The 25068-nt window shown below is 36.5% G+C and overlaps 2 protein-coding genes and 1 pseudogene across 2 annotated transcripts; 1 reads left to right on the forward strand and 2 right to left on the reverse strand.

Moving 5' to 3' along the window:
- Positions 1 to 29: 29 nt before the first annotated feature.
- LOC147519211 (hydroxyproline O-galactosyltransferase GALT2-like) lies at positions 30 to 6406 on the reverse strand. Its single transcript, XM_086590884.1, has 7 exons — positions 5356 to 6406; positions 2917 to 3149; positions 2110 to 2400; positions 1569 to 1697; positions 1260 to 1433; positions 696 to 803; positions 30 to 478 (listed from the first exon to the last, which is right to left on the reverse strand). The coding sequence occupies exons 1-7, from the start codon at positions 6266 to 6268 to the stop codon at positions 272 to 274; spliced, it is 2055 nt and encodes a 684-aa protein (XP_086447010.1). The 5' UTR covers positions 6269 to 6406; the 3' UTR covers positions 30 to 271.
- Positions 6407 to 8531: 2125 nt separating this feature from the next.
- On the reverse strand, positions 8532 to 18447 carry LOC147519212 (poly(ADP-ribose) glycohydrolase 1-like). The gene is given in 13 exon segments (XM_086590885.1): positions 8532 to 8829; positions 9407 to 9469; positions 10599 to 10652; positions 10654 to 10691; positions 10694 to 10802; positions 10974 to 11079; positions 11503 to 11646; positions 11749 to 11867; positions 12283 to 12387; positions 12506 to 12710; positions 12795 to 12898; positions 17838 to 18044; positions 18127 to 18447. Coding segments are annotated over 13 exon segments (1644 nt in total). The 5' UTR covers positions 18376 to 18447; the 3' UTR covers positions 8532 to 8688.
- A 3041-nt stretch (positions 18448 to 21488) lies between these two features.
- On the forward strand, positions 21489 to 24435 carry LOC147519213 (protein BIIDXI-like; annotated as a pseudogene).
- The last annotated feature ends 633 nt before the right edge of the window (positions 24436 to 25068 follow it).

Below are 25068 nucleotides of genomic sequence, written 5' to 3' on the forward strand. Positions count from 1 at the left end.
AAAATTTTGGCTCAATTAGCTTCTGGAAGTTGATCAAAGATAAAAGAATTATAATCACCACTAAAAGCGTTCAAACAATATTGATTTGTAAAGAATATACAACATAGTTCTACACTGGTGTAAGCAGCGATTCCAAAGGAACTGCCGTAAATCCCAAAAATGTGGGTGCACAACAAAATTGTGGATAATAACACTCTACAGAATGATCCAAGTGTGGATTTTACAAGGATTAAAGTGGAAAGACGACTTTTCATTGGTAAAACTGTTGCTGTCATCTAAAGTTGCAGCAATGTGCTCGACCTCTTGCCAGCTTGTCCCACAGACATAACATTTGTCTCGGTGACTGGTAATGTGCAGTATAGTAGTCCTCCATACAGCCATACTGACAGAATTTCCAGTTGTGTGAATACTGCACAGGAGTGGAGCTATTGAACTGCTCAACCCACATTCCCATGCTAACATCCTCCATCTTGAATAACTGAGAAAGTCGAAAGGTTTTAATATTAGGCAGACTAACATTTGTCCATATATAGATTAAATATTGTGCCCATATTAAAAGCAGCATCTGCCCATTGCTGTAGGTGCCTCGGTTCATATATCTAAAATTAAAATATAAACAAGATATAAAGCAAAGCTTCACTTAATTTAAAAGACCATATATGGGGAAGAAAGTGTGCTTTGATGAGTTAGTATACCCTTAAGCTTTGGTTGGCATGTTGAGAGACAATAAATTTGGCAATGTCGATTGAGATGATATACCCTGGTCCATTGGCATAAGGAGGGTATACTTCTTCTGGCCATTCCTACAAAAATAGCGAAACATTAAGCTATCGAAAAATCTCATTTTAGTCTTCACTGTTAAAATAGAAGGCAATAGCTAACAATAATTTGGTTTTGGCTTGTATAATCCTGCAATATGACTTATGATCAGATGTTTTGTAAACTGTTATTCCTAGCTAAATCAAGTAGGTCTTGCCAATACGTTGTACATATAATATGAAAATAAGCCCTCATGCACCATAGGGTTGGCATCAGCAGTGAATCTCTGGGACTGGAGCACCACAATCTCATAAGTCATAACCATGCTATACAGTAAGGGAATGAAGTCCTTATTAAAGTTCAACGATCATTGTATATTAGATACCCTGGGGTTGGAACCATGAATACTCAAATACTGATGGTGTCCTTTGTTCTCGAAGACATGCTAGCAACACATGTTTTTCAGAATATTTCTCGTGGATAGAACTAGGCAAACATACCTCATAAGTAACAGCCCATTTTCCGTTTCTAAGAGGTCGGTGCAAAAGGTTGAGATTTCCCATATAAAGAGACTTCTTTGGAGAAATTCCACTAATTTCTTTCAAAACAGTATCCACTCGTACAAAGGTATCATCGTCGCACTTCATGATGTATGAAGCAGTCAAATTGTGAATCTGCAAAAGGATATGTAAGACATTACGTGAGGATTCAAGAAAGGCCGAAATAAACTGCATTTAAAAAAAAATAGAAAAATCAAAGGTAACATCCGATAAAAGAAGCTGACGGACTAAATGAAAAAGAAAACTGACCCCATACTTGCAGATTGCAATAGTTTTGAGAACCACAAGCTCATACCGATCCATAAAAGGCAAAATTACAACATCACCAAAGTAAGCAGCCTCCTTCTTCAACACTGCATTGACTTCCCTCCTTGGGTTCTACATGGTGAGCTTAAATAAGAATATATCTGATACCAAATGCTATAAACATTAACAGCATAAATAGCACAGAAGCGACAGAAAATCTACCAACATTTTAGATAGATATATATGATATGTCTGTATATGTTATAGAAGATCAGAAAAACTTCCTGAACTGGATTTAGGTTCTAAGATTATTCAGGAATCAGGATACTGACATTTTCCAAAAGTACTGACTGTGAGAGGGGTAATACAATATGCTGATTGCTAATCCACAAATTTCATGCATATGTGTGTCAAGCCGTCTACCCAACTGTATAAGTGAGACTACAAGCAGGTACAATCCCTAAAATACGTTTTTCAAATATGTTTGTCTACGAATATGTGCAAATTCTTATGTACCTCAAAAAAATAACAAGTGCTAACTCACCAATGCAACAAAAAAGCGGGACACAACATTTGAAGATTTGACAGCAGCGGATTGCATCCATGTTTTCCTAACTGCCATGCGTTCTGCAAAGTGATTTGTAGCAGAAAGAACCCCAATAAAAAGTCGAATGGGCCTTTTAGGCAAAGGATTGGCCTTCCAGATATTAGACATTTCCAAGACTCGTTGGAGTGAAAAACTTGGATGTGAGACGGGAAGAGAGGTGGCAAAAACCGATTGCACGTCCACGTCACCTTTAATTGCTAATCCTGTGGCATCTTCAAGTGTGAACCCCTGAAGGAATATTCATACTTCCAGTCAGTAGAGTATACTTCAAGCTATTTGCAGAAGCAGATGTAAATAATCAATTAATAGAGATCCCAAGATTCCAACAACGGGAGCAAGGTTATGAAATCAGAAAACATAATCATGCACTGTAAGCAAAAGCAAAAAGTTGTTGAAGTAGAGAAATGCCAGCTCATGATAGAAATGGACAGGAATATATCATATACCTCTCATATCAAGCCCCGCATTCCACTCTCCCCACCTAGGAGATCTCCGAAGAGAAAAATCGCGAACCATATGTCTGTTTATCAGTTCGTTCTTAAAAGGAGACAGACTACTAGACTAGGTCAACCAGATTACTTAAGATATGGAGCATCCCCAAGAGAGAGGGAGAGCAAGAGAGAGAGGTGAAATAAAAAAAAGTGGAAAAAACATAAAGTGTGAAGCCCTAGCATTATAGTTAATCGTTGCGTGGTCCCCAAATTATTAGTATTCCTTGCAAAAGTGGTTTCATGCTATAATTACCGTTCGATAAGGGAATGAAGTCATATGTCGTCCACCCACACTTATGTGGTATCCTTCTACACCAGCTCTCACAGTGAGAACAAACATTCTACCCTCCACAAAAGCAAACGGCCAGGTCACTTCCGGTTTCTGCTCACGACCTATGAATCTTTTGAACCATGAGGTTGTCTTGGACTCTTTTGACCCCACACTACCACTTCGCATCCACTTTTCACATCTACGAAAGCCATCAACTGCCCAAAAAAAATTTAGAAATATGGGCAAATCAATACAGAGACAGATAATGAGGGGGAAATGAAAACATATTTCAGTATTTCACAGTTCAACACATATTTAAAAGCGTGCCCTTCGCACTATACATGCACATGCATATATATAAACGTCAAGTGCCACTTAAACCAAGTACCAGCATGAATAACTCATAAAAGCAAAGAAAAAAAAAAGTCAGCATATTTGGTAGAAGTGTCTCCAAAATAGTGGTCCAGGACAATGTCATGATTATCCAACCAGACAAGAGAAAAGCACATTGAAAGAAAACCGCTCACTCCGCTCAGGTCATTCTACAGTGGCTTAGAGAAGGACAACATGAAGAATGAAGCTAATTTAGTTCTAATTTGTTTTAGCATCTGTGGGGACAAAGCCTTAATTGTGAATTCCACGGTTTACTGCCTCAAGAAGTAAGCAACCAACAAATACTAGATCTGCTATAACTTTTACTTAACTATATTTTCAAACTAACATCTCCTAATAAATTTTGGACAAATCTCAGAACTATGTTTACAGAAGAAGACAGAGGGAGATCAATGAAAAGTAGTTATTGTAGGAGAAAGAAATATGTGGCTCATGTTGATGAAACATAGACACAAGCCGAGTTATTTATTACATACAAGAACTGGAGTTTTAATAAGAAGCTCCCTTAGATATCCACGTGTAATGAAAACCATGTCCACACTAAACTGAGACAACCACATAAACAAACAAACAATTATTAGATGCTATTAATTCATGATCAAGTACACCACAAAGGCCACTATACATTTTACGAATTTACAGCAACTAGATAATTTCTGATATTCTCACTGAACCCTTAAACCACAGAATAACCTCGCAAACTGATAGAGTAAGGAGTACCTAGACAGGGAGCTAAGCGATTAAGCCCCCATCAATCAAGCTTCCCACAAGAGTAAATGGCCAAGAGATAACTACAATGAATTTCTAAATACCTCCAACAGGGTCCCCAAACCACAGAGTGCACGATAACAAACTCAAGCAGTTAAGCTTGCCAAAATTTCATAGACCCGTTATTAAACCTGAACGCATGCGTATGTATGACTATGAGAAAATTCATATATCGACTTATTCATGCGAGGGGAAAATAACATAGAAAAAAAAAAAAAAAAAAAAAAACAGAAAAACCCAGACAACCAATCACACATAAAGACAAATATACATCCAGTGAGTTGCCATTTTTGAAACATGTATCATTTTGACAATAAGTATATAGAATCCATGGCAACATTCTCCTTCAAAGTCGAAAGATAACAGAACAGTGTTTAAGCCCAAAAGGCTGAAAGACTTGCTGAAGAACCAAACTATCACAATACAACAATTAATATTAGGCACGCTAAGTATCCAACATGCCTATGATTAGACAAGATGGCACCAAATCCAACGTGGGTAACCACATAACAAGAAGGATAACTTAACTAGCACCCTTGAAAAACATAATTACCACATCTTCTTTCTAGAAAATGTTTTAGTTTAAAGAACTAAAAGCTTGGTACGACAAAACATAAAATCCACAGATACACATACATGGGTACAACACGCTCTTTACAAAAAGTAAAAAAGATGTTCTAAAAAACTTTATTCTATCTAAGAAACCAAATTGTGCACTCTATCCCGTATATAACAAACGACACTTTAAAAGCCACACTTCTCAATTATCAAAAGGAATCCCATCAACATGATTTCCAGTTTAAGCCAACTATATATTTTCAATAGCTGGTCAGAAGCAGTAAAAACATATTACTTGTGTGTGACCAAACTCATTCTACCTAACAAACAGTCTTATGGCGCCTTTCATCCTAGGGACTCTCGGACCACGTTGCTCTTACATTTTGCATATCCAAGGATCACTCACAAAAAGGATCTTGCTTTCCTCAGGGCCAAGTCCCATGGATCACCCTACTACGTCTAAACTCAGCTGCCTATACTAAACACATTTTAAATGGTACGTCTAATCACAGTATTAAAAATTCCTTAATGTGGTATTGTAAGCTATAAACTTAAGGAAAGCAACTTATACCTTCAGGTTAAGTAAATGGAAGCTGTTTTGTATTTCCAACTGATATAAGTGCCTACAAACTATTAATCTCTCCACAAACTAATGTGCATAGTTGTTGCTAGCAATTTAAGTTGTTTAGGTTGAAAAATTACCAAGCAGGTCATCATCATTCTTAGATGGCACTCCGTCACACCTTTGCCCCGTCCCCCATTGCATCCTATAACATGTATTATGCTCAATAACTGGCTTGTGGCTCCAATCGCCTCTCAAACGAGGATTCAAATGCAAAATCCTCGGTGGATCCTCCCCGTCGACAGCCTTCAACCCTTGCAATTCAACCATAAACTGTGAAACTAAAACCTTAGAATCCTTACGTCTCAACCTTGCCAAATGAGGTATATTTTCCTCATGAGCATGATGTGGTGTTCCTATAACAGTTATCGATGAACCCGCTGCAAGTCCACATGGAAGAAACAACAAATGCTCGCCGTCACCCTTCTCTAGTTGTTCTCCACTCACTTGTACTGAAGAAGTACACCCTTCTTCTCGCCTCCCTTCAAGTACAGAAGTCTGAGCTTGAGTATTCTCCTCATTAACATTATTCTCCAATTCCTTCAAAGCCTTAGTACCCAGTGTCCATGCCTCATTAGCCATTCTCTCCAACGACGAAACCTGATAATCATCATCCTCAACCCCCGTCGTTTTATTCTCCATCCTTCTCAAAATCTGGCCCGTAATCCGTCCATACTGAATCTGAAGAGGCTTAATCGACTCCCCATCACGACGAGGAGGCAATTTCAATGGTGCATTATTACTACTGCTACTAATTTCATTCTCTTCTTCTAACAACCTATGCAGATCCACATCATTGGGCTCCTCATTTCTAACCAAACTAGCATCATCAACACCACCCAACGTCGTGGCAATCTCTAAAAATTGTGGGAACTTGAAATAAATGAAAATCAGGTACAATGTAGCTAACCCCAACAAGAAATGTGACAATCTAAATTTCCTACCACCATTACCAACATTATTAAAAGGGGTTTCGCTTCTTACCCTTTTCATCTTCTTCCTCAAATTACAGAGAAACCCTCAAAAACTCCTCATTTCTTCTATTTTGCATTTTGCCTTTTTTTTTTGTTTTTTTTTTTAAACCAAACAAGCCCTATAATTTGCACGGAAGAGAGATGGGGTTTTTTTTTTTTTTTAAGGAAAATAATGAGATGGTTTTTACTTTTTAGTACAAGGCTGGAAATTTTTGAGTGCGCGTAATTTTATTTGAATTTATTTTATGGGGAAGGAGGTGGGTTTTTTTGGGGTATCAAAAAAGATATATTGACTAATTTTGCAGTTTTTAATTTTTTTTTAGGGTTATTTAGCTTTTGGCCCCACTTTATATATGGATATTAGCGTTTGGCTCTCCTAAGTTGGTTTATTCGTTTTTGGGCACTCCTAAGTTGGTTTATTCGTTTTTGGCCCCAGTTTCGTTAGTTGACTGGTCAGCTTTAACTGCTCCGTAGTATATTTTCAAAATGGCAATTTTACCCTTCACGTGAGTTGCACGCGAATCTTGTAAATACTAGTTTCGTAAAATTTCGATTTTGAAATTCAATACAAATTTTGAAACATAAAGTTAGTCAAGTGGGGCGGCATGATTTTAATCGGAACATCCAACGCCAACCCCCTCAAAGTTTCCCAGAGCAAATTCTTTGGAATTGGATTGGTGAGATCGCGCGCTTGCAATGATGCATTTCTCATTCTCTCATTTTCCCTCGGTCTAAAGTCTTCTCTCTTCTACATTTTCCCCAAATCTGAAATCCTAGTTACATTCTTACACCCAATCTAATCTAACTCTTCTTCCAAGAGCTATACCCAATCTAATGTCGGTCGTCCACTACTCCCTAGTTTACAGAATCCCCCAACTATACCTTCGTTATCTTTTGCTACATCAAATTACCCATCTTTCAGATGAAATTCTAGAATTGTGCTTAGTAAGGCTTCTTATGATTACTCATGACTGCAAGAAATGGAGATGCTTGACATCCACAGGTAGGTTCGTACGTTTGAGGCGAGAATATCAGACGCCATGTCTGTTCTTCTTTGTTGCTATAAAAGATGGTTACTGTTCTGAACAAATTCATGCATTTGACACATCTCTTGATCAATGGCATAAGATCAACTGTGATATTTTAAAGGGGTTCAGTTCTCTATTGCTACCATTGGGGAAGATGTTTATGTTGTTGGAGGTTGTTCTAGCTTGAAAGCAGTTAAGATGGAAATACAATGGATTTTGCACTATAGCTGAAGTAAACCTTGGTTAACTAGCAGCATGCCAATTCGCGAATAGGATTTGTTCCGTGTTTCGGGAAGCCGCTTTTGAAGGTGAAGGGGACTACTGATGAACTTTGGGAGGGTTGACAAGACCTCTTTTAAAACACACAGATGGGTATTAGTGTTTAATTTAACCCCGTAGCTAGATTATGGCTTAAAGTTGCACCAATGAAGTCAACAAGAATTTCATCTATTCTTGGAGTGCTTGAGATCACTTACTGGGGGTCTCTTTGGCAAGATTTTGAAAAGATTTGGTGAGATTTGAGAGATAAACAAGATTTGGTTCAAGAGTAGCAGTAGCTGTTGGATGGAATTTAAGTGAACGAACAAGATTACACCACTCCTATTTCTTTTAGCCTTTAGTAATTTACTTAATTAATTTACTTAATCAATTCAATATAAAAAAATAAAAGATAAATTAATGAAAAACAAAGTCACGTGTGAGGGGTATTTAGGCCATTTTAAAATTATGATGAGCAAAACACACTGAGCAGTTAAAGTTGACCCAGTCAACTAACAGAACTGGAGCCAAAAACGAATAAACCAACTTAAGAGAGCCAAACGCTAATATCTATATATAAAGTGGGGCCAAAAGCTAAATAACCCTTTTTTTTAAGGGAATAGAACTTCCCTCTGTAAATTTAGAAAATTAAACTACTCACTTGCATAGCACGTGACCTACTGACCCTTTTAACAAAATGAATTTTGGGGATTTTTACGGAAGAGGTCAGATCCTTCTCCTATCATTTTGTCTTAGTATAAAGTTAAAAAGGAAGGAAATTTCTTGAAATTTATCATTTCATAAAATCCCAATGAATAATAGCTTCGGACAAAACCAACCCAAGTTTACTTAGGCTTCCCATATTCCTAACAAAGGATTAGCAAACTGCCCCAGGCTTCCCCTCTCTAGAAATTTGGTTTGAAATGTACCAATCCTAAATACCTAGTTCGAATAGCCCATTTGAAATGTCAAATACCAAATACATGTATCACGTCAATCATGATAATAACAATACATAATTGAATAAATCAATAGTCAATTAATTGAGATTTCTTTCACTTGATACGAGTATTGTAGAGCTTACAAACGATTTTTTAAGTCTCTGTGAAACTGTACATAGTGTTACATGCAATGTGTTGTCAAGATGTGTGATTTAATGGATGGTCAATGCCGGAAGGAGCCAATTAAAGAAGCCGCAATGAGTTTCACCCTTTATTCTCTGAGATGAATACTCCAACAACATATTCCACAGATCCCCAACAGTCCATCCGTGTGATAGAATCCATCTACTTAGCTGCCAAGCCATATATATGAATTCAAATTAAAAATGATTGCTACTAGAAGCCCACACAACAACAACAAAAAAAATAACTATATATATAAATAATAGTAATAATTATAAATAAATTGATTGATGGAACAATTATCATCACTTAACCAGTCCCCAGGTCTGGCCACCAAAACAACATGAGGAAGACCACTAGTTGGCGAGCCATGATGATTGATACTAATGGATGCATGGTCCCGAAATAAGAAAGGACACTTGATATAGCACAACAGAAGAAGGAAAGACTCGTGATATTACAATATTATTGGATGGGTAAATGTGTGAAAATTCTTATATGTAAAATTCCATGGCAAATGTCCAAGATGCTACTTAGATTGGAAAAACTAAATATGGGGGAGGACTCGGTGCATGATAAACACCTACTGCTGTCAAAAACATAGTTTGAGGTTCCTCAGTAGTGAGTAGTGACACAGGTGGTAAAACACACAGTACCAGATGATTCATTTTCATGAAAAATCTAATTAATAGTTGTCAGAGGGATGCTATATATGATGAACTTTTGACAGGATTCACCAGAAAGTACCTGGTCCAAACACGATAATGCTGCCTCTTCAAATGTGTAGTACAGGATGAAAGGTCTCAATGCCTGAGAGAATTCAGACTTGAGTTAAAAGAAAATCAAGTCAACGAACTCAAACCAAAAGATAATGATAAATTCAAAGTAATGATAACAATGTAAGGATAATCCACTCCCATTCGCATAAATAACACGTTTTTAGTACTATAAACAGCATTTGACAAGACATAAGCCTTTTCTTTAAAAAGATCCCTTTGTTTTGATAGAAACTTGCATTCTAATAAAATTATTTTACCTCATAAAACACTTTCCAAGCAACGGTCTTGAAGCAACATCTCCTACACACTTCCTAAAGATTTGTGTCAACTTATACTAGAGTCATGGCATTGAGTATGACAGGATTCATATCTCTTTCCAGGTCCCACGAAATACACTATTCACACCGTCCAGCTATTCAAAAGTGAAATGGCAGTTTAAAAACTGGGTTTTGAGTTTTTAATCAACCAAATTTTGAATTGTTGAGTCTTTCAGCTCCATGAGAACTGGCTAAGCATGTAAAAAGAAATTTCTTTGATCTACAAGAATTTTAAAGCAACCAAGTCATTGAAATGTAAGATCACATCTCTTCCTCCCTTACCAAGGCACTAATTGGAGTATGACAACCCAAACAACCTATATATGCTTTACATGAAGATTATATATTTATATATGACAACGGTATCCCTTATCAAGGCTAAATTTTGTTTTCCATCTAGCTCATGACGTGCAGCATCATTGTCTGCCTTGCAAGATTAAAAAACAAACGCACTGAGGCTTAAGGCTTAAGCATCAAGGCGTAAGCCTTTATATATGTTAACAAAACAAATTGTACACCTTTTTTTTTGTAACTTTTTTTCCATAACTTCTCACAACTTCTTAGAAAGAGTAAAACTCCTATTATGTTATGTTTTGAGCATCAAAACCCCTCACCCATTCTATTAGAAATCACAAACTTCAATCATTAAACCCAAATTTTCCCCATTATCTTTATTTATTTATTTTTTTTATTGAGCTTAAGCCTCAATCCTCACAAAGGCAGAGCACCATGAGGCTTTGGTCCATTTTTTTAAAAACTGCAGAGTGCCTAGATTAATACTTTCATTCCGGAAAGTAAACAAAGATGCAAATAGCTAATAACGGTAAAAATGGGGGAAATTACCTGAGAAGCAGCAAGCCACTGGATTACAGCCTTAAGCTCCACGTCTCCTCCGAAAAGCACCACAGCCCCAATTTCCCGTCCACAACCCCGATAATATTGTTGAAGTCGGTTCTTCCTACTCTCCCCACTGTGAGAATTTACAATCCATTCAGCACGAGCTGCTTCTTCTTCTCGTCCTTCGACTGTGGAAGGGGATTCATGCAACTAGGAGAAAGTACAAGAACGTGAATCAAACAACTAGATGATGTATATATGTTTACATAACAAATTCTACAGCAGGCCTGGTCATGAAGCAGACAAAAACAAATACGCCAGGAAATAAAGGTTTGCATTATAAATATCAATCCACATAAAAGATGGAATAAAAGCGAAAACCTGTTTAACAAGACGATCTTTGCAAAAATCATCATCTTCCAAAAGCTTCTGGTACAATTGATATTTGGATTCGTCAAAAAATCCACAGAATGCCTTGTTAATTTCCCTGTTGAAATCAAAAGTAAGATACATACTAGTCTAGCTGTGTAACTAGAGAATTAACATGTGAACCCCTTTAAGTAGGCCACTGTGAACCAGTGAACCACAGAAAGGGATAAAAAAGAATCACTTGTTGGCTCATAAGAGCAATGCACTGATTTGAGTACACATCTATGCTCATTCGGTTAAAACATTTGGGACTTGCATTAGTTCAAACAAAATTGTTATGACTTGATACTCTCTTCTTTTTTTAGTATTTTTTTTGCGCAGGTAAAAATATGATCTGGTATGTCAGTGAGACAGTGACACTTTAAACAACAGACATTTTAACATTATAAGCACCGTTATGGTAAAAATAGGTAACTAAAATCCAATGCTTTCACTGTACTCTGTAACTCAATTTTCTCTGTCTCTTGTTAATTGGTCATACCGTAGAAGGCAATCAACTCCATATTGTCTCATTTTTGGGCTGCACAATGCATCTATTGCAATGATCCTTGTTCTCCGTCTTCCCATGCAATCCATTGGCTTCCTATCCAGATAGTCACCAGAAAACCGGAACGTTGAAGCATATCTATAACAAAAATGAACATAATAGAATTAAGCCAAGAAATCTGAACATGCTAACCAAATTCTTACGTATTTCACGACGTAAGCAAATAAAAGATAGTCTCACCCAGAATAATTTGAAAATCTCTCTGCGCCAACGATTTCTATTGCCTCATTGTCTGACATGGAAGGCAAGAAAAGCATCCCAACAATTAATTCAGGATTGATCATGAAACGGATCTCTTCCTACATAAAGGATAGCAAACCAACATAGAAGTGAAAAATCCAAAGTTCCTCGATAAAAAACCCTGTCACTATAAAAGGAGCTTCAATAGGGTTGGAAACTCCATAATACTGTCTGAGATAACTGCTAGAAATCATCAGTATACAGTATCAGTCTGGAAAATATACTAGTTTCTCTAAATTGATACAATTTATATTGCTTCTATTGGTTATCTTCAAATCTATTGATTTCGAAGAGCACTTTACCACGCCAACATCTGGTCCTAATGTGGCATTACATATATTTGAGAATACGACAATAATAATTGTCAGCCATCCAACTGATCAATATCACCAAAGCTACATATGATTAGGGTGACAATATCTTCTTCTTCTTCTTGATAAATCGGAATCTGTACCAGAAGTTTAAGAAAGAAACCTGTACACAACCTCTAGAAAGAGCACCGCCTCCGAGATACTTGTTAGCAAAATCAACTTCAAGAGCTTCATTCAGATGATCTTCTATCAAGCCTGAATGACAGACCTAAGTCAGAGAAACACTAACAGTAAATAACAAGTTATATTTAGTGATAATAATGAGATAGACGAGGCAAATATTGAAGGTTAATTTAAATGATCATGGATGTACGCTCACTTGTTACCTCAAAACGGCAAAGAGGGACAGTTGATTTGCTCCAAATATCAGATTTTGGATAAGAAACGCAATTACAATTATCATGCAGTGGAAGAACTTTCCGTTCAAAAGAAACAAAGCCTTTTGGCATGCATAAACATATCCTTTTAAAATAATGTACAAGACACAATATTTTATTTTCTTGGTTCTGGCTGTAACTGGGACAAAGACTCCTGGAAAAAAATTATAACAAAATAAACGAAACAATTTTTCCAGCTGAAGTAAATGATAATGTAGTATAGGTGAAGGTTACTCACGCAAACAAATGATCAAAGTTAATAATTGGAAGATGTTTTCCACGTCTAATTGTTGACGGAAACAAACAAAACAAGGAGCAAGCCAGGAGTGCAGCAATCAACTCCTAAAAGACCAACAAAGTATCAATTGTCACAACTTAATAACAAATCAGATACATTCAACACTTGAAATAACAAAATTTTAGTAATACTGAAATTCTCTCGGTAGACTTGCAATAGATTTCAATTAATTTGATCAACTAATTGCAATAAAAATTAAACTTAAACTGCAATAACTAAAAAGGACAGTACACGGCAAAATGATATTTTACGGTGGCAAAAACCACTTCACAGGGAAAAACCCATGCCACCACCTATCTCAGGTAATGGAAAAAACACAAGAACAAAACTTCAAGTTTTACATGTATAGAATCGAAGATACTCACAGTGAGAAATGCATTATCCCAATCATGAACTCACCATCTTCTTTCCTCAACGGAATGCTCGAAGTCCCCAAGTCTTTCCCCTCTCGCAGGTGAAAGAACAATCCTCCTCTTGCAGGAATCACAAATTGAATTTAAAGTATTGGGAAGAATTCTTCACAATAAATAGACCCCAAGTTCTCGCAACAAGAAGTCGATTTGTAAGAAGTGGAGAAGTATTGCTTTTATCAAACAAACTTGATTCAAAACACAATTCGAAGAGATATGAAAATCAATCAAAATCAATAATGCAAAGATTTTATCAAATATCAAGAGATCCGGAGAACAATTTTTTCAGGAAAAAAAAAGGTCCTTAAAACCACTGTTCACGTTCTCCTTAAAAACTTCCTGAAAACCAAGTTGGTTTTCTCAACTTAACCCACGTCCTGTTTTTCCAAAAAAAAAACACACATTTCGAAAGCCCACTACTATTTTACTGTGAAATTACTTTTAAACCCATGCAACTTTAGAACCAATACAGCAGGACAAATTTTATTTAGAAAAAAAAATCTTTAGGTTCAAGTAAAATAAATACTTCTCCAAAAACCTAAGGTCATCTAAGCCATACGTACCTTAGATGTGATTCAATGAAATTGACACCATCCGCAGGTTCAATGTAACTTCAATCATGATGTCTTCAAGGTGAGTTCATGGAATTAATGCATATTCTCGAACCTATGTGACACGAAATGAGGACAAACCTAAAATGGGCGTTTCAATCTCCCCCTTTTGGCTCATTTCGTGACAAAACCTCACAAAGCATGCAAACAAATAGTATCTCCAGACTTCCCAACCTAAAGACAAATTTGATTACATGGACTTAAAAAAATACAAGTTCCTCAGTACAACTTCATTCATCCTTGACAGAACCGAATTCTGGAAGCAATAAGATCAGTGACCTGCACATAAAACAAACACTCACACAGATACATCTCCCCTTTTTTGTCACGAAAGGACAAAAGGTGAAGGTAAGTACCACACAACAATCAAATGCAACGTGAAAGATAAGCAGCGGAAGCATTATCAAACCGAGCCAACAAAAAATGAACTCCCCCTAAATGACACAAGTAGGGATGCATGTTCAGCTCACAAGAATCAGAACTCCCCCTCACTAATAGAACCATGAACAAACAAAACATGTAGTTGCAGGTGACGAATTCTACAAACTAGTCCATGACCACATCAAACATTTACACAGCAAAAATTATGGAATAAGCATGCTACAGGAAACCACACACTCGGTAGCAGAAAACCATGTTATCAACAAGTGTGTGGGGGGGTGTGGGCAGAAAACTGTGCAGACATGTACACTCAATACCACACAAAAAAAACAGCACAAACCATACTCAATGTCCAATCAAATCGAGATTTGTATTCTTCATTACTAAACCAAGTAGTGATGTGTTCAGACAAAGTGAATGCATTGAAACAAAAAAATGAAAAGTGAGTCAATGCAAGTTCAGTCTACAGATGCATCATATTTGAGAGAGCTATGAAAATAGTAATGGTCATATAACACATTGGGGAATGATCATGCAAACCTTAAATAAAAGAAAATCAAGGAATTATGGATAAGTGTCAAAGCCAGTTAACCCAAACAGGAGATATGATCGACAAAGTTGAAAGTTCAATAAAAAATATTGAAAAGACTATACAAATCACATCATATAGGCGAGATGCAATGTAAAATGGAATCATACAAGACATTGAAGTCTCGATTGCTGATGAACAAAGCAAACAGAAGTTCACACGTAGTGAGAATCATGTAGGTGCACAAAAAATCCTCTATCCACACAAGGTGATGATTGGTGTTAACTAAGAAGTGTTTAGCATACCAACTATGTTTAGAAAATGACATGGACTCTTAACACTTGAGCCATTTGTTCTTTCTGTGCATTTAACCTGCTTCTGTTTTTGAGGTGGCATGGCTTTGCCTGCATCATTTTGCTCTGTCTTTGCAACATGTACTACAACCGGTTTCCTTAGTTGTGTAATTTTTTTTTTCCCCGGCTCAAACTTAACATTATCATCGTGAACCATGCTATATGCTAAACAGAAGATGATAGACAAAACACAATACTTAGTTTAGACCAAGCATCACAAAATGTAGACAAGTGTATTGGGTATGAAACATGGATCCTAACTATGATAGAACTACGCAAGAAACGCCCAGCAGAATCCAAAAATCAATGTATCAGATGATTTTTAATTTAAAAATGAATCCCGCCTATACAGAGCAGATGGTATAAAATCATCAATATAAAGCATTGAAAATAAACTAAGCACAAAAATACCATCATGTCATGGGTACACCAAGCAAATATATATATATATATATATATATATATATATATATATATATATATATATATATATATTTTTCTTTTTATGTTGGTGTTGGTGCAATGGCTAGGCATGATCAATTAACCAGTGTGTCAAATGAACAAAAATATTAACTATAGATCTGGTACACAAAAGATGCCTAACAAAACAAGTGTTGAACATGCTGTGACCAAGAATGAACAGAAGACTGACAAACAATGTAAGGAACATAAACTAGTTCAGAGTTGGAACCATGGAGACAAAAAGAACTATAGGCAACTAGGCATGATTCTGTGAAGAAGGAGTTTCAATCAATGACACAAAGACCAATAGACGTCCTAAGGCATTCAAACCTAAGGGAATCTAAAGGCTTGGTAAACAGATCGGCTAGCTGTTTTTCAGTTTTGACATACTCCACACTAATCTCCTTTTGTTCAACTAACTCACGAACAAAATGATGACGAATGTCTATATGCTTAGTCCTAGAGTGTTGAACAGGGTTCTTGGTTATGTTTATGGCACTAGTGTTATCACAGAAAATTGTCATGGTTTCTTGCTGAATCCCATAGTCATGAAGCATTTGGTTCACCCAAAGAAGTTGAGCACAACAACTTCCAGCTGCTATATACTCAGCTTCGGCTGTGGACAGGGAAATGGAATTCTATTTTTAACTTTGCCACGCAACAAGACTATTCCCAACATAAAACACCCACCTGATGTGCTTTTTCTCTCATCAACATTTCCGCCCAATCTGCATCGGAGTACCCAGCTATCTCAGAATTAGTCTCAATAGGGTACCAAAGACCATAATCCAAAGTCCCAAACACATAACGAATAATGCGTTTTACAGCAACTAAGTGTGACTCTTTAGGTTTAGTCTGATATCGAGCACAAGCACCAAGTCACCAACACTGAAAGCAATGTCAGGACAACTCGCCGTCAGATACAGTAAGCTGCCAATTATGCTTCTATACAACTTCTGGTCTACATCTTTTCCAGAAGAGTCTTTACTCAACTTAGTTGTCGTACTCATAGGAGTGCGAGCAAGCTTTGCCGAGTCAAGACCAAACTTCTTCACTAAGTCTTTAGCATATTTGGATTGAGATATAAAGATCCCTTTATCCATTTGTCTAACCTGGAGACCAAGGAAGTAACTCAACTCACCAACCATGCTCATTTCAAATTCGGAACTCATAATATCAGCAAAAGAAAGAGCACGACTCTCACAAGTGGATCCAAAAACAATGTCATCAACATAAATTTGAGCAATCAACACATCACCCTTGATTTTCTTCACAAACAGAGTCTTATCTACACTTCCTTGGGAAAAGCTTTTTTCCAAAAGAAATGAAGTAAGACGCTCATTTCAAGCTCTAGGAGCTTGTTTCAAGCCATAGAGAGCCTTCTTAAGGCGATACACATGATTAGGACAATGCGGATCCACAAAGCCTTTGGGCTGCTCAACATACACTTCCTCATTAAGAACATCATTAAGAAAAGCACTTTTAACATCCATCTGAAACAACTTAATATGCAAATGACAAGCAATGGCAAGCAAAAGTCTGATGGACTCTAACCTAGCAACAGGGGCAAAGGTCTCATCAAAATCAATACCCTCAACTTGGGTGTACCCCTGAGCAACCAACCTGGCCTTATTTCTGACTATGGTACCAAACTCATCAGTTTTATTTTTTAAAATCCACTTAGTACCAATGACATTAACATCCAAAGGCCTAGGAACCAAGTACCAAACATTGCTACGGACAAACTGACCTAGTTCTTCCTGCATTGCAAGAATCCAATCTTCGTTGTTAAGAGCTTCAGTAACATTTTTGGGTTCTATTAAGGAAACATAGCAAACATAATGAACGGTATATTTTATTTTGTTCCTAGTCTGCAAATCAGCTTTCAAATCACCAAGGACATCACCAACTGAATGGTGTTGTTGGACCCTGGTTGAGGCATGGTCAAAAGAAACCAAAGGGGCAGCAACCCCAACAGGTGTAGCATGTGTAGAACTAGTGGACTTGGGACTAGTGAGCACACTACTGGGAGGAGAATCCAAAATACTAGAGTTCATGTGAGTCTGAGAATCATGACTAGGTGTACTACTACTACATGTGGCAGCAGCAGGCGCACTAGACGGAGGTACAAAGACAGATGTAGACGGACTCATATCAAACACACCATCATCTACAATAGCATCATTACTTATGTGACACAACATATACATGGGTGACATTTTCAGACGTGTAACTACCTGACTAAGAAACACAATGCCAGCTTGCTGAGAATCCAATTGCCTCAAACCCAACTCAACACCACAAAACCCCTCAACTCCGCCATTCCCAATCTCATCAACCTTGGCATAATGCCCCTCCAACAAATCAGGTAACCTCAACAACAAACTCGCCAAACCCGGTACAACCTCATCAAACCACTTGTTCGATTCCACACTAGTCATCAGCTATAAAATTTATCCCAAATAAAAAATCAAGACCCTGGAAAATAAATATATAAATAATTGAATAAGTTAAATAAAAATATACCTCGTCGAAGAAGAGAGAGTAACCTTGTCCAGCATTAGAAGCTAGAGAGTGAGAAGAAAGACCAAGTGAGTTACGAATATCTTCAACTGCAAGAAAGAAGATTTCTCCTGAATCTACGTTGCAGTGAGTGGGACCTTTGGTTAGAGATTTTAAAGCTTTGACTACTTGTGATGGCCAGAATAGTGATGATGATCTAAGAACTAGTGGCAGAAATGGGAGTATTGATTTCAAATCTTTCCGGTTTTCCATTTGTTTCTCTCTTTTCTTTTCTTTTTGGATTCCGGAAATTTTTCTTGTTTTTTTTTGCTTTTTGTAAGTGCGACTGTGCAGGGCAGTAAAAAAAAATAGAAAGCACTCAAAAAAAACATGGTTAACGAGTATTACCGCCACTGTACGAGCCAATTAGGATTTTCCCCCCAATTAGGATTTCCCACAAATAACCTAAAAAATTTGGGGTGACTGTTTTTTTTTTTTTTTTGTATTTGGAGAGAGACCCTAATCTAATAGTTCAGTCTCCTTTTTCTATTTAGTAATTGAAGTGCGAAACAACAATGCAAAAGAAGAATAATTAGTGTTAATTACTACCAAAAAAAAACCGTTTGGATGTATTTTTCTGGTAAAGATTGAGCTCATGAATTGAAACTGCTCATCTTTGTGTGTTTAACTTATCGTTTTAATTGCTAAGATCCAATAACAAAGTAAAGTAATGACATTAGTGAGAACGTATTTCAATTTTTTATTTTTTTACTTGGTAACAAAGAAATGTTAGATTGTAGTTCCAGCTAAGACAGTTTGTGGTAAACTTGATAGGGGACCTCCCATCTATAAATCCGTAGAGGTCTCTAAATAAGTTCTTTAAGAACATGGAGATAATGAAACATCTGTTTTATTAATCATATACGGGATAATTGATTTCGTCCATGAAGTTATATGGATAACTCCTTCAAAACATCTTAAAAACATTTTGTTCGTTCTAGATTTAGGGTTTCTTACTTCGGGAGCCTCTTTTTCTCTCTAAAAAACATCGTGGTTTCTAACCTCTTTTTCCCTCCCTCCCACTTCACTTTTTTTCTCTCGGAAACGAAAAAAAATATGTAGAGAAGAGAGAGTGTAAGTATCTAGATATAAGCTATTTTGTTAAATGTTTCGAAATAATAAAAAACATTGTACGATGTTGTTTAAACTAAACTAAACTAACTAAGCATAACATAAAGTTTATTAACTTAATGCAGTAACTAGTACAATTCACTTCGGCGCAAAGGTTCCATGCCATAAAAATGTTGACGATCAGCCATTGAGTTTTTAAATAATTCATACAGGATGTGAAAATGGAGAAACATGAATTGTGTTGGTGGAAAAAGGTTGAACTTTTTTGTCTTGCAAATTAAAAACTCCCATGTCAAAAGGAATTTCAATATCGAGATTAGTTCCATAATACTTCATACGATAGTATTCAGTGAAATAGATACAATTCCTCTTGAATACTGTCGAGTCAAAAGTCAATACAGAAACCGAGGTATTAAAACCCAATAACAAAGCATGTTGTCCCAAGGTTTCCACAAGATGCCATTTGTTACAAGCAAAATCAAATTTGAAAATATCGAACGTATAAGTAGCATAAGTAGTGCAGAACCTTTTTTAAGATTCTTGTCGAAGAACTTGTAGCAACTGCCCTGACCATTCTGCTAAGTAGTGATTGTCTGCACCTCTTAACAACATGTGCACTTCACTTGTCTTTGGAAGATCACTCTTGATATCACAAATAAATAGCTTATTATTAGCACAAATTCCATATAATTTATCCTTGGAGTATATAATGTTCTTAACACCAGTGAGATTTTGTATTGTCATCCACATTTTGAATATTGCTGAGTCATAAGCCAATATAGAAATCGATGTATTATGTTACACCCCGAATTTCAAGACAATTAGATGGGAATTAACTAATATATAAATATCTCAAACGCCACTCTATTCAATCATTTGAAAAAACATAGATAAAAAAATTCGCTCCTATGCGCTTATGAGCGAAAAATCTCCTAATCACATCTCTAAGCTACCACACATTTGGCCACCATGCTTTCTACTATGGACTAACTCTAGCTAATGAAAAATCTAAATAAAGATTTATCTAATTCTCTATCCAAATAATTTTTTTCCACAAATCTTTTTTTGTTCACACGAAAAAAAAATGTATATGGTGAGACCATGAGATTCCAAATATATTATTCTATCTCTCCTATTTCTTTCTCTCATTTTTCAACTTTGGCAATAAACAAAAAACAAAAAACAAAAAACAAAAAACAAAAAACAAATTTGTTGAAGTCTATAACGCTACGAGCTGAGACTTCCAAGATTAGAACCCAAATGTAGAAATACAATTTGGGGTTTGGGCGCGGTTTTCCATTGTTTGTTTGCAATATTCTTTGCATCAAATTTTCACTTCATTCAGTATAACAAAAATTATACTATGAATGGTAAGCTAAGATATTAAGACATACTCTATCAGTCATTTGGTTGGTTCTTTATGTTCTTGTTTGCATCAAAATTATAGGACAGTCGTGGTAGTAAGTTAACATATCATGACAGTCAAGGTCACAGTCACGGCCATCACTCTTTGGTGCTAAGCTGGTAAGTTGAGGGCATTTTTCATGATTATCGGGAAAAAAATAAAATAAAATAGGGAGTGCATTTTTCATTGCTTATTGGGCTCAGTTTATGTTTATGCCCAATTTCTAATTGGGCCATGAGAAAATTGGGCTTTTTCTCTAGCAGCAAAATGCACTCGTACTAAGAGTCTAAGACTAGTGTCACACTGTCATATTGCGCATTCTTCATTTCTTCCTTCACAACCATACAATGTTCATGGACAAGAGTGGACAACACACCTCTGCAAACCCTCTACCTAGAGTCGCAACTAATTATTAATTTAGAATTGTCAAGGACAAAGTTGGCAACATTTGAGACCATCCTCAGATGAGACATTTATTTGATATTAAATAAAAATAGTGGAATTCCTCTTATACCTTTAGTGTACTGGGCAGGTAGTAGTAGGACCTAATGCAGCTCTAGCTTAGCTTAAGGATAAGATTTTGAATAACATTTTGATTGAATTCTCGCATCAATTCAGCATTACTGATGAGATCAGAGCATTAGATTTAGCAGAAGTGAAGATTTAAATTTTAAGTGTTTTAAAAGTTTTTTTAAGTGTACTTTGATTGGAATGCTAAAAGTCATTAATTAATCAAATATCCGCTTTGCTTTTGTGTGAGTGGTGAACTGGTGATCGAGAAGTACAGTGGACAGTGGGAAATAAATATTCTACTACATGACTGTGTAGGGGTTACAATGTAGATTGAAACATGAATATGCTGGTTATCTATTCTAATCAATTAATGTGTGCTTCACACTTCCAAGCTATATATGACAACTTTGACGCTATGGTCTATATTCTATAATAGGTTTTGAATGCAACATACATCTTTCTTTGTAACAGTTCCGTTTGGGTCGCTGGATTTTTGTTTTTCCAATTGTACTCTTATTGCTATTTCTTATTTACAGACTCTTACGCTGGGTCTAAGATGTAAATTTTGGTATTTAAAAGGAGTATAAATATCATTAAAATGTAATTCTTTCAAGTCACCAATTTCTGCTGGGCTTTATGATGTACACGTATGCTAGTATTTTTGTAGAGCACTTGGCTAATTTGATCTATAAATCTTCCCCCATGCCTACTGTTTTCCAAGTCTAGTCAGCATTCAACAATGGTGATTTTGAAATGGCTCCAACAGACGAAGGAGTGAGGGATGGTCCTGTTTCCATCTCTGATTGGAAATTAAATGGAACAGTCGAGATGGTCTAATCCGGACAGAGGCAAGGAGGACAGAGGCAAGGAGGGATGATCCTTATAGTACCTCAAGGTTTACGTGCAGTGCGTCTTGGCAACAATACAGAGATAAGCCAAGAGCTTAAGCTTGAGAAGGGTTCACTGTACTCCGTCACATTTAGTGCTGCAAGGACGTGTGCACAGTTGGAGTCTCTTAACATATCTGTTCCTCCTGCATCTCAGACCATTGATCTCCAGACCCTTTATGGTATACAGGACTCAGGGCCGGCCCTGAGCAGGTGCCATGTGGGCGGCTGCACAGGGCCCCCAATATATAAAGTCCCAAAAAACTAGTTTTAGTGGAAAAGACTTATTTCGCAAATCAAAAGCCCAAACCGATGAAAAACCCAAAAAACCAAAAATTTCACATTATTAAACAATAGATATAATAGATATTCTCTTTCCTCATTAATTATGTTCATAAAAAAAGAAAATAACAATAGATATAATAGATGAGGAGATCTTCTCATTGACTAGATCTCTCTCTTCCTAATTAATAACGTTTTTTTTTTTAGAAAATCACTCTAATTAGTTGCTTGATTTGCCCTCAATTACTCAAATACAAAAAGAAATAGTAAAAAAAAACCCCCTCATTCACCTTCATCTAGTATCCTCTCATTCTCAATAATTTATTTCTTTACAATTGTGGATTTGTATTAATTTTCATTTCGATCAATCTCAATTACTTATTCACCTAAATTTTGATTATTTTTCAAGTAAATTAGAGATTAAAATCAATTTTTCCTTTTCTTAAATATTTTTTCAATAACTCAATTTAATTCCAAAGTAATCTAGTCTAATATTATTCACCTAACTTGATTTCTTGAAACGACATGATTGTTTCCTAATGCATTCATAGCTTATAGAATTTTGTTGATTGTTCCCATTACTGTCGCGTATGCAGAAAACAGTTTTTTAAAATTAAATTATTGAAATCATACCTTAGATCGACTATGTTACAAGAAAGCCTAAATGGGCTAGCGTTAATATCTATTGAAAATGAATTTTTAAATAAAATTAACTTTGAAAGCTTCATTGATGATTTTGCAGCCAAAAATGCGAGAAAGGAAATATTTCGATGATCCAATTTGTGTTGATAGAAGACTGGAAGAGAGCCACATTTTGGTGTTTGCACAGGACCATTGAAAACTCAGTAACAGCCCTGACAGGACTGGGATACATACGCATGGGACTTCCAGGCTGAATCAGATAGTGGTCATGTACGTACAGTTTCGGAATCCAGGAATGGAACACGATCCAACATGTGGACCTATCTTTGACGACATTGCCATCAAGAAGCTCTTTACTCCTGATAAACCTAAAGATACACACTACTACTTCTACGATGAGGATTTCATTTGGGCTTTAATTACGATGATTATCTCTGTATCAAGAAGATCATCCTCTGTTGAATCAAAATGTTGTGAAATTTATTATCTGGTCAATAGTGGTTGAAGAATCTTCCGAAATAAATTTGGCGATTCAAAAACTTTCGGATTCTTCCAGGCTATGACTTCTATTTGACGAGGTTAGAATTTTGCAATAACTTTAATTCTTGGCATGCTGATTTTCATCACATAGAGACCATTCTCCCTAAAAATGACAGCTTAATAGAACTTGACGTAATTATTGGTTTGGCAAATTTGCGTCAAAACCTCACGGAACATTATAATGACTTATTCATCTAAGCTCTAATCAACTGCACAGGAAATCTAAATTTAATTTTCCAGAAGTAATATTGATTGAGACATGATACTGACTATGGGGCTCCAATTTAGCTAAAAGCATGGCACATGTAAACTGAGTACTCCTACTGTATAAAATGTACAAGGTTCAGACCAAATTATAATTTGAGATTTGCAGACTATGTTGTCCTCAATGGCGATTTCGAAGAAGGACCATGGATGTTCAGAAATGATTCACTTGGTGTTTTGCTTCCCACTAACCTCGACGAAGATATATCATCACTGCCTGGTTGGATTGTCGAATCTAATAGAGCTGTTCGCCACATTGATTCCTATCACTTCTCTGTTCCTCAAGGGTAACGTGCAATCGAGCTGCTTTCCGGGAAAGAGGGTATCATCTCACAGATGGTGGACACCAAACCACAGCAACAATACAATCTGATATTCTCTTTAGGACATGCAGGTGACAAATGCCAGCAGCCACTAGCAATCATGGCCTTTGCAGGGGATCAAGCTAAGAATATTCACTACTTGACGCGAACTGATGACAAGAGCTCCCTGTGTGGGCCTGTTGTGGACGATGTTAGAGTGTGGGGATTGTCCAGATCAGGAAGAAATATGCAGGCTTGGGTTTCAGGCTTATGCTGTTGGTTTTGGCCTTTGTGTTGCTATGGACATGAAATTTGATTTCTAAGGACTCAGGGTAAAAGCTTAATCAGACCCAAAGATAGGCTGCTGTGTGAGTGTGTATCGGATTTTAGGAAAGATGATAGTTAAACAATCTTACTGAATCTGTGTTCTAGTTCCTATGTAGTTTTGGTTCGATGGGCAGTACTGTTTCCTTTTGATAATTAAGTTCCATGAAAGAAACATTGTAGATTCATAGTATCGCGTAAAAACTAATTGATTCGCATGCAATTTGCATAGGCTTAGAACCGTGTAGTGAATGTCAAAAGCATTGTTTCTTTGTTATGGTATATGGATTCTTCAACTCTTCTAACTTTTGAGGATTGGAGAACTTGAGCCTTCTACAGTAGACTGAAGATTTTAATTTTATTTTGCTCCTAAATGCTAAACAGAGACTTGTCTTCTATGCGTCTCACATTGCAAACACAAGTTTGACAGATGCACTTTAGTAGGCACTTTTCTGCCAAGTGCTTAAGAAAATTCACGGGAGTCCTTGAGTGATGGAGAGCAGTTTATGAGACAATTCTCTCCTAGTTCAGAACTAAAGCTCAAAGGAGTGCTTGAAATTAACCAGAACACTTTCCTGTGGTCTGTTTTACCAAGTAGGATATACATAAAACATAACAGCAAAAGAGTTTTCCTTCTCAACATAATACGGTATTTAGTATATAAACTTCTACATGC

Source organism: Coptis chinensis, chromosome 2, assembly GCF_015680905.1.
Source record: "Coptis chinensis isolate HL-2020 chromosome 2, ASM1568090v1, whole genome shotgun sequence".
In the NCBI taxonomy this organism is placed as follows: Eukaryota; Viridiplantae; Streptophyta; class Magnoliopsida; order Ranunculales; family Ranunculaceae; genus Coptis; species Coptis chinensis.